The 9,063-nt window shown below is 40.2% G+C and overlaps 4 protein-coding genes and 1 long non-coding RNA gene across 6 annotated transcripts in view; 1 reads left to right on the top strand and 4 right to left on the bottom strand.

Annotated features, from left to right (window-relative positions):
* The window catches only part of LOC115238999 (colorectal mutant cancer protein), a 41,387-nt gene extending 33,860 nt beyond the window's left edge, over positions 1 to 7,527 (top strand). Inside the window, exons 5-15 of one of the 2 annotated variants that reach the window (XM_029813278.1) lie at positions 3,045 to 3,306; positions 3,751 to 3,896; positions 4,059 to 4,280; positions 4,517 to 4,705; positions 4,804 to 4,994; positions 5,067 to 5,333; positions 5,400 to 5,595; positions 5,742 to 5,933; positions 6,020 to 6,207; positions 6,291 to 6,409; positions 7,172 to 7,527. In XM_029813278.1, coding sequence (XP_029669138.1) covers positions 3,045 to 3,306; positions 3,751 to 3,896; positions 4,059 to 4,280; positions 4,517 to 4,705; positions 4,804 to 4,994; positions 5,067 to 5,333; positions 5,400 to 5,595; positions 5,742 to 5,933; positions 6,020 to 6,207; positions 6,291 to 6,399 — 1,962 coding nt within the window. In that variant the 3' untranslated portion in view covers positions 6,400 to 6,409; positions 7,172 to 7,527. The remainder of the gene's footprint in view (positions 1 to 3,044; positions 3,307 to 3,750; positions 3,897 to 4,058; positions 4,281 to 4,516; positions 4,706 to 4,803; positions 4,995 to 5,066; positions 5,334 to 5,399; positions 5,596 to 5,741; positions 5,934 to 6,019; positions 6,208 to 6,290; positions 6,410 to 7,171) is intronic. The other variant, XM_029813277.1, reaches the window with a different exon arrangement.
* Positions 1,164 to 2,548, bottom strand: LOC115239007. Its single transcript, XR_003884580.1, has 2 exons — positions 1,993 to 2,548; positions 1,164 to 1,495 (listed from the first exon to the last, which is right to left on the bottom strand). It is a non-coding gene; the product is annotated as an uncharacterized LOC115239007 (long non-coding RNA).
* On the bottom strand, positions 6,441 to 6,937 carry LOC115239005 (small integral membrane protein 4). The gene has a single exon (XM_029813285.1). The coding sequence runs from the start codon at positions 6,907 to 6,909 to the stop codon at positions 6,691 to 6,693; it is 219 nt and encodes a 72-aa protein (XP_029669145.1). The 5' UTR covers positions 6,910 to 6,937; the 3' UTR covers positions 6,441 to 6,690.
* Positions 6,441 to 6,979, bottom strand: LOC115239006 (uncharacterized protein C12orf73 homolog). The gene has a single exon (XM_029813287.1). The coding sequence runs from the start codon at positions 6,652 to 6,654 to the stop codon at positions 6,484 to 6,486; it is 171 nt and encodes a 56-aa protein (XP_029669147.1). The 5' UTR covers positions 6,655 to 6,979; the 3' UTR covers positions 6,441 to 6,483.
* Positions 7,528 to 7,723: 196 nt separating the features above from the next.
* Positions 7,724 to 8,913, bottom strand: LOC115239004 (pre-mRNA-splicing factor SPF27). Its single transcript, XM_029813284.1, has 3 exons — positions 8,734 to 8,913; positions 8,321 to 8,586; positions 7,724 to 8,248 (listed from the first exon to the last, which is right to left on the bottom strand). Exons 1-3 carry the CDS (start codon positions 8,806 to 8,808, stop codon positions 7,855 to 7,857), a joined length of 735 nt encoding a protein of 244 aa, XP_029669144.1. The 5' UTR covers positions 8,809 to 8,913; the 3' UTR covers positions 7,724 to 7,854.
* Between the last annotated feature and the right edge of the window lie 150 nt (positions 8,914 to 9,063).

Below are 9,063 nucleotides of genomic sequence, written 5' to 3'. Positions count from 1 at the left end.
CGTGAAACATTCAGCGTCTTCCATTTTTCTGCCTTTTTTCTTTTTCCACATATCGTATCTAAGGATATAAGACACCGTCATTTGTATGCCACCGGCTTCGAGATGTAGGTTAATGATATATGAGCCATGGATCCTCGTTGTCACTTTTGCTCCGGCGACTGGCTATTGTGTGCAGGTGTTTCTTATTTTTCCTTTTTTTTTACGTCAACACGGAAAGTTACTCCGCAAAGGAACATTCTGCGCGCGCTCTTACATTGCAACCAAACGATCGCGCATTTTTGAACGTTTTAAACAGGGTATCTATTCCCCAGAAAAATATGGAAAACTTGGAATTTTTAGAAATTTCTTTTGTACCTGGAAAAATCAGAGAATTCTTATGGAATTTTAATGGGATTCAAAGAATCTTTTTTTTTTTAATTCTCTCTTTAAAAATTTTGCTCTTATATTGTAAGCAGTTGACAATGAATTTAAAAAGGTAGTTAAAAAAGAACGGAGACATTTTGCATTTAGAAATCGAAGCCGCAAATGTTTATATCATACTAAATATTATTATTTTTAATTTTTTATTAATCAAATTATCGTCTTTATTTTCTATTGGAATATCTAGAGTTTGATTATTATTTTATTATTGCGTCCGCGAAACACTACCTGTGTCCCCTAATTATGCCTCTATTATTATTATCGCAACGTTCTTTACGCAAATTAACGCGCGATATGGAAATTACTATATGGAAATTATTGCGAGTTTGTGTCCGACTGAACGGTTCGACATGTCCGAAGGCGAGTTCGGTAATCGAGTCTCTTCGTTCGTGACCTTACTCGCCGATGAAACTGCGAACCACCGTGCTGGCTGTGTGTGCGCACGGCCTTGTAATTGAATCCTTGATTGCTTTTTGTTTGAATTACACTCCGGCCGTCGTGTCCCCCCTGTTTGCACTTGGGACGGTACACACGCACACACTGACCTTAACCGAGGACGAGAGGATCCTTTGTGAATGAAACATCGAAGATTGCCGGGCTTCACCGGAACACGCGATTTTACGTCGAAAAACGTTCCTCGTCTCATATCGTTCGCAATTTCCTCGTAACCGTTTTTCCCGTAAACGTTTTTCCTCGCCAAATGTTTCACCGCAATTTCATGTACAGTTAGCATAAACACACAATTTTTCATCCTTGAAATAACATTTTATTATATAAGAGGAAAGAAAGCGGATATATCAAGGTATAAACGAACAACAAATCTTTCCTCGGAGTCCTTACATTTAGGGTTTCTTTCCGCACGTCGGCACCGGATCCTTGCCGCAGGTACCGACATTGCAATGGGGTGGTGCCATCACGCAGGGTCTATCATCGGGACAGGGCGGTGCGTCGTCGCAATTTTTTCCCGGTAGATGAATGTAGTCTTTGTCATCGTCTGCAGTAATTGCCGTCGAAAGTACGACAACGATGACCATTAGAGCGAGCATCTGCTTCATCTTTGATTAATTTCAGTCACCTGTTGACATGATATAGATATTATTACATAGAAAATAATAATAATATATGTAGAGGATTTTGCATATATGTGTACGCATTTCTCTCATACATTCTCGAATATTCCTTCGTAAATATTGACAAAGTAAGAGCGTATTCCTTGTGAAAATATAGGAAGAACGATGTATATTGATTATTTGAATGCAAGTTTACTTTAGGACAATATTTTTACAAGTTAAATGCAAGCGAAAACAAATCAAAATATATATAATGTGTACAATATATAAATTAAAAAATTTTAATATACATATACGGGAGTAAAATTAAATTATAGAAAAAAAAAACTTTAAATAACATATTAAAAATATATATATAAGAAAACTATATAAATATAAATTAAAAAAAAATATAAATTAAAAAATTCAGAAGTCATCAAGTTATTGATAAATGATGATAAAAAATATCTCCTTAAAAAAGCAAGACATTGTTGGCTTTTCATGACAAGCGATTTGACATTACCTGAACTTTTCGTGAGCAAAATCTGGGATTATAGATGCGTCAAGATCGATGCCACGCCGATAATATTTCAGAGACGAATGTTCGCATGCTCGAGCGTCCAACTGTTTTATACATCGCGACTTCCCCTTCGCTTCCTGTTCAGTAATTGCTCTGCAATGACGTGACCGAGAATTGTTATCGTCTCGTAATGTCCGATACGTGGCTGTGCGTGAGAAGGAAGCTCAGGCGAGTTATTTTTTGACGCGTTTTCCGCGTTTATGCGGATAAAAGAAACTCGATCGCTCACGAGAAGAGGAAGCGAAGAACATATTTTGATTCGCGTTGGTGATATGCGTCGTTTGCTTTTATTTTTAATGATCTCGAGAGATCTCACTCGAGATTCGCGGTACTAATCATTCAACATGTTACATCACTATGCAAATTAGTAAACCAATTTAGCGCTGATTCACGCGACGTACAAAGTATTCTGCGCACTATTTTAATGCATCAAGACTATTTCTGGTTTACATTACATTATCAAGACATTGTGAATGTTTTCTATTTATACTTATTTTTATTATTTATACTATATTATTTATACTACTTATATAATGAAAATTAAATTAACTTAATTAAATTGATCTACGCATATGTATATTTGAGAAATTTATTTTTACTAATTATTATTTATCAAGACGTGAATATATATATTTAGCGATAAAAGAATAAAAATGTGCAAGTGAGAAATATTTATGTTACGAAAGCTATTTAATTTTCTTCAGTACATTTACAAATCTAGTATCTGAAACTTAAGTGGCTCTGTTTTTCCTTCGTACAAGTGAGAAGCATAAGAAAAAGTATACAAGACAAAAACTTATTTTAGAAAGTTGCATTATAAGAAATCTTTAAAATATTTTGTTTATCACCGGAATTTTAAACAAAAATACCAGAAAAATCAGGACATTTTTTTTTATAAGATTTGGGTAGACACCCACAATAATGAAAGAATTTTTTCGCAATTAAAACATGGAAAATTCGAAGAATTGAAGGAACGGAGGAATTTCATTTCGCAGCTGCATGCGGCCGCGCTCTCCTCTCTGCGGTCCGAGGTGGCCGAGCTGAACTCGCGCCTGGTAGCGGCTACTCGCGCGCGGGAGGCAGCCGAGGCCGCGCTGATGCGGGCGGAGGTGCAGGCGGCCCGCGCTGATCAGCGGGCGGAACAGCAAGCGGCGCGGCACGAGGAGCGGCTCACCGAGTTGCATTCCGTCATCGCCGAGCTCGGCAGACAGCTGGAGCGGCATCGCGCCACCGTAATTGCCGAGGAGGACGAGTCCGGTAAGGTATCCGCAACGACGGACGACGAGACGATGCGCGTCGCGATTCCGCGTACCGATTTTCTTCTCCGGAGAGAGAGATAAAGAGACGAGCCTAGACGAGAGTGTCACGGCCAATTCTCCGGGAAACGCGGGGAGGCAATCAACGATCTCTTCTCGGTCTCCGGCAATAACGATAGTAATATTGTAACTCTCTCGCGATTCCCATTCCTTCTGTCGTTACCGAGAAGAAGAGCCGAGTCTCTCTCGGAGAGACTCGCATACCTCGCGTCGCGAGAAACGACTGTTCTTCTTCCCGGCGATTGCTTTCTTCCGATAAATAACTCACGAGCTGACGGAGTAGATGCGATCTCTTTGAATCGCGATTGCGGAGAACGTTTGCGCGAAATTCCAAACGTACTGATCGTTCGAAGCCGCGATCTGAGGCTCGTCTTTTAATGCGCAGAGGTCGAGACGAGCAGGGACGCCGAAGGTTCCATCACTAATCCGGTGGAGGAAAGCGAGGGCGGCGGAGACATCCAAGGAGACGGTGATCGTACCTTGGGGGATGCTGATTCCAGTTGCTGCGATGATGAGAATCGACCGGTCGAGGTGAAGAGAAGTTTCTGAAATAAAAATTAATTTCTCTCTGAATTATTGTACGGTCTCGTTGTGTTGCTAGATATCCAATATATATATATCCTACGCATATATTGATATTTTAAATTCTGATGCCAAGAGCTAATAAATTATACGATTTTACTTTTAACGTAGAATGGCAGGGAACAGCTGGACAGTCCAGCCGCGTTGCCGACTCCAGAACCGACGCAGCAAGCAATGTCTTGTCAGAGCGTCGCCGTCGCGACGCTGCAAGAAGAGACCATGGCATTACGAGCGGAGATCACGAGTTTGCAGGCGCAATTGGCTCATTTTAAGAATCAGACCGGTAATCAGAGGCAGACGACGGGCAGCGATTCGCCGCGTCGAGAACTTAGAGTTAGTTCAGAGCAATTTTTTACGTCAAACTATAGATCTAGTTTTATATATGGAAGAGATATATTTATTTCGTATATATTTTAATAAAAGAAATGAAAATTTTTAATAACAAGGATTAATATAATAAGATAAAAACACAAAAAAAATATTGATAGAAGTAGTTATAATTTCATGTTTATTGTCCCTGGTTTTAATTCTTTTACACTTTTATTATATATCGTCTCTTTCCTTCGTAGACAAGGGGTAACACCAGCTCGCCGGAGCCTTTGACGGCGCCATGCTCGCCGCTTTTACCACCACTACAGACACCTCCGACGAAGAGCGTAACGAGGGAAGAACCGCCGGTTCTCAAAATGGCAGAGAGGGTGAGATTGAGGAGAACGGACGAGAGGCACATTACCGGTCCGGACATCACTAATCTCGGAGTACGCGACATTTTAACTTGTAAAGAATATCGTTTATTTACTTTTTTGTTTGTTTCTCTTAACTTTACGATGCGCGATTATGCGCCGATATATTTCAGGTATGTTCCACCATGGTCGCCGAGCATCTCGTATCGGATCTCCTGGAGCAATCAAATCTACAGGAACTGAACGGTTCCGAGAAGCAGTTCGAGGTCGAGACGGAGCGATTGAACAGCAGGCTCGAGCACGCGCGGGCGAACAACGCGGTTCTCGCTCTCACGTTGCACGAGAGCAAGGCGCAATGCGACAGGTACGTTTTTCAAAATGACAGGAGCAATGTCACGTGCGTACCATATGGTGATCTTTTCTCGTTGCATTACAGGTTGAGCTTATTGGTCGGCAAGTATGAATCGAACGCGACGGCGTTGCGGCTCGCGCTTTCGTACAGCGATCGCGCTATCGAGGCCTACGACGTTCTCGTCGCTCTATTGGAAAGCGAGATCGGGCTCTCTACCGAGAGGAGCAACGTGACAATCGATAATAGAAGGGCGGCCGAGAACGTTGCGTATCATGTCTTGAATAGACTCGAGAACGACTGTACTAATACATTGGGTGCTCCGTGGGAAGACAGCATGGTCTTATCGGACGAGTGCGTATTACTTTATATCGCACACAGCGTGTATGTATGATGTATAAATTTTTTTCTTGACGATAGTTCGGAAGTAATGTGGAACGTAGAAGACGAGCAACGACTCAGGAGGCACATTAGTAGATTGAAGGGAGAACGTACGATGGTGAGATCCACGGCGGTCGAACTGGAAAGTGTACACGCGGAACCTTTGAACACGAAGAACACCATCTCTCTGGCGGAAGCCAGGAAACTCGATTTGGAAACTGCCGTACTTATGCAGGTCGATATCTATGATTGAAGAGAATTTTAGAAAAAAGTTTATAAAATTTTAAAATATATAAAGATTATAAAAAAATATAAAATTTAGATTAAAACTCATCGAAACTTTCGAATATTTTATTTTACAAGAATTTAATGATTATTCAGGAACTCATGGCCATGCGAGAAGATAAGGCTGAGTTGCGCGCCAGGGTATTTCTTCTGGAGAAGGAACGCGCCACCATAGAATTGAAGTTAAACGCACGGGACACGCAGATCGCGGCCCAACACGCTACCATACAGCATCTCCAGAGCCAATTGAGCGATGCGGAAGCTATGCTCGCAATGGCAACGAACAAGGTATCGTGTATTGTTTTTTTTTTTTTTTTTTTTTTTTTTTAAATCTCCCGTATCTTCTTGCGCTAATTAACTGAAAACGCATGTAGGATCGCGGTTTGAGCAACAATGAGAGCGAGGGGATGGAGTCTGAGCTAATCGAAGCACTAGGCAGAGAAGCGAGGCTGAAAGAACGTCTGCAGGAATTGATCTCGACCTTGGACGAAGTCAATAAGAATTCCGAACTCAGGCATCAGCAATCCGCCGAACTTGTCAACGATTTGAAAAGAGCTAACGGGTAAGTCATTATGCAATATTCACTTATGGAATGTTTTCTACGCACTTGTAATAAAAATAGAATTTTCTCTGCCCTTTTTTTAGTGCATTAGTTCAAACTCTGGAAAAGTCCAAGAAGAAATATCAATCTAGACTGAAAAAGTTGGAGCAACAAATGCTGGGAATGGTAGAGAGGCATGCTGCGCAGGTATGATTAATTATAGGTGAAGTATCTGCTTTCATCACTCGATATTCATAAGAACAATTATTTATTATACACTAGTACATTCTTCTGATATTATTTCTTCTGTAGCTTCTTCCGTCTCTCCTTTAACTCTTGTTCGACGAGATCTTCCAGATCGCCGAGCGGTTTGTAGATTTGATGAACACACTGTGCGCCGGCTAGCATTGTAACCAATGTTGTTGTACAGAACATGATATAGCGTGGCCAGGACAACCCAGCTGGCATTATACGTCAAAGTCCCAGTAGAAAATTTGTGTAAATTTAGGCCTCCTGCTGTAGTCTCTCCTCCACTAATTCGTTTATTCTTCGACGTTTATACGTCTTGTAAAAGTTAACCTCTCCCACATGCCAGTTGATCATAGAGTATTCCAAGGCCGCTCCCAAGAAGAAAAATATCGGCAGAAATCGATACTCACGGAATATTCGTTTTCCCGGCCACTTCTCAAATAGTTTCCTCAACCTTACAATATAAAATTGCATTAAAAATATTTAAACACAGCTCTTCGAGTTATGCAACTATCTTGCTAGTCGACTATCGGCTGCCACCATATTGGATTATTTCTGATGCGCACGCGTGTACATATATACATTAAATATAGTAAACTCATACACACATGCATACAATATATGCTGAGAATTATATATAAAACAGAGTTTATAGCTATATAAGGAAATATACATTTCTTTTATATATAAATTTGTGTACTGAATGTATTAATTTAATTTTCTGTCATATCTTTAGGTGAAAACGTTGAAGCAACGAATAGCTTTATTAGAGGACGAATCGATGGGTTATAAAGGAAGCATAGCACTGCAGTCTCAAAGCTCTGGTGCTAGCGAGACATCGTTATGACAGTCGAGTGACTGAATGATAGAAGACGAGGCACAGTGCATAAGTTCAACGATTCAAGAATTACTGCTAACGTCTTTCTTGTCGTTACGAGAAGACAAGATTACGCGAAACGAAGATTGAACCCATGTATTTTTTTATACCGAATAATCGGCCGAAAGTAAAAATGCTTAGCTATTCGCTTTGTAATTATCACGATATATTGACGCTGTCCTAACGAGAATAAAAGAAAAAGAAAAAAAAAAAAACTCAGCTAGGCCTACGCAATGTGTGCAATGTGTCGATACACGAACGCAAGTAGCCTATTTAAAACGGAGCATTCAGCACATAAATTATAAATAATTGTTAATTAGTAAAGTGTATCGATTTCAACAGTGATAATCGTGTACATATGTATATTGTAAAAGCGTAAACAAAGTGTGATACGTGTAAACAACAATGTAATAAATTGTGCTTTATTATCAAAGTCTTCATGACGCGTTTATAAATACTGAATGCGAATCGATTATTAATGTATCTATATGTTGTCTCATTTTTTTTTTTTTACTTAATAATTATATACAATTTAAATTATGCTAAGTCTCCTGATTCTCTTGCTGCTGCATCTGTAATGCCATAGCCTCTGTGGCGCTTTTCTCCGGCACATCGGGCCCTTCCTCCGCTGGTACATCATTGATTTCCACAGCTTCTTTGTTCATCATTATTTTCTGTATTTCCTCTTCCAAGTGCACGCAAGCCTGCTCAATCTCGTAATTTTTGGACACCAAACCAACCCACTGTGCTTCAAGGGCTCTCAGTTTATCACCTCCTTGAGTCTGCATCGACTTCCTTTGCCAATTTACCTCTTGAATCATTTTCCTCAGCGTCTGCATTTGCTTTTGAGCCTGACCCACCAACTGAACCAACACTTCCAGATAAGATTTCCACGCTTCGCACCCATAGCCCATCATTAATTCTAAATTACAGATTCTGGAATTGTGCAAATGGATGTAACGAATAATACAAGAGACTGTGTAACGAGCCAATAAAATCATTGTCTACCTAGTGGCCTGATGTTCCAGCTGTGCGCTACTGTTTTCTACACTCTCGTTCCATGCTGCTAAATCGTTGAGTTTGCCGGACGGAGGCGGTGGCAACTCGTAACGTTTCATACTAAGAACTTCCATCGGCAAGCGATTCTGCATCCTCTCGAACTCATGCTTCATTACCTCCGTTTCGAAGGCGGTTATATTCAAAAGCTGCAAGTGTTCCAGATAATTCTTCGTCGGCCTGTAACGACGTGTCTCTTCCTCAACCATCGCCAGTGCCTGGAACACGTTGGATTTCAGATATTTTATAAAGAAAAAAATACGCGAATTTTTAACAAGATGACACCTTCAAGATATATAACCTCCAATTACGCTGCTTAGTTTATTCAATTGTAATAAAAAGAGAACACATGATTTATTATTTACCGCTTCTCGCACGCCAGGTTCATCGTATCCCTGATCGATATAAGGTAGGGCGTCGACGATCACTTCCCCAGCCATAATAAATTAAAATAAAATTACGCGAAAATATTTTTTACAAATAAATAAATATTTGTAAACACATTTCGGATCTCGGTCAGATGTTACGTCAATGAATATAAAATATATAGAAAGGAAACAAACCACAAGAAACACGAATAAATCTGACAAGTGGCTAGGGAATTTTTTCGCGTGTTACAAATACTTCGAAGCGTTTGATTGGCCAATTGGGACAAAGAAATTTTTGTCCATAACAAAGCACCGTAGATACACAGT

The sequence above is a fragment of the Formica exsecta genome, unplaced genomic scaffold (assembly GCF_003651465.1).
Source record: "Formica exsecta isolate Colony F162 unplaced genomic scaffold, ASM365146v1 scaffold363, whole genome shotgun sequence".
Taxonomy (NCBI): Eukaryota; Metazoa; Arthropoda; class Insecta; order Hymenoptera; family Formicidae; genus Formica; species Formica exsecta.
Note: the sequence above shows the minus strand (reverse complement) of the source record. Positions and strands in the feature narration are given on the sequence as shown.

Bases quoted from the DNA above. Each gene is read 5' to 3' on its own strand.
- LOC115239006 (XM_029813287.1), bottom strand. From the start codon at position 6,654: ATGCCAGCTGGGTTGTCCTGGCCACGCTATATCATGTTCTGTACAACA.
- LOC115239005 (XM_029813285.1), bottom strand. From the start codon at position 6,909: ATGCAATTTTATATTGTAAGGTTGAGGAAACTATTTGAGAAGTGGCCG.
- LOC115239004 (XM_029813284.1), bottom strand. From the start codon at position 8,808: ATGGCTGGGGAAGTGATCGTCGACGCCCTACCTTATATCGATCAGGGA. The intron at 8,587-8,733 runs GTAAATAATAAA...AACGTGTTCCAG, and splicing joins AACCTGGCGTGCGAGAAGCG to GCACTGGCGATGGTTGAGGA. The intron at 8,249-8,320 runs GTAGACAATGAT...GCACAATTCCAG, and splicing joins CTGGAACATCAGGCCACTAG to AATCTGTAATTTAGAATTAA.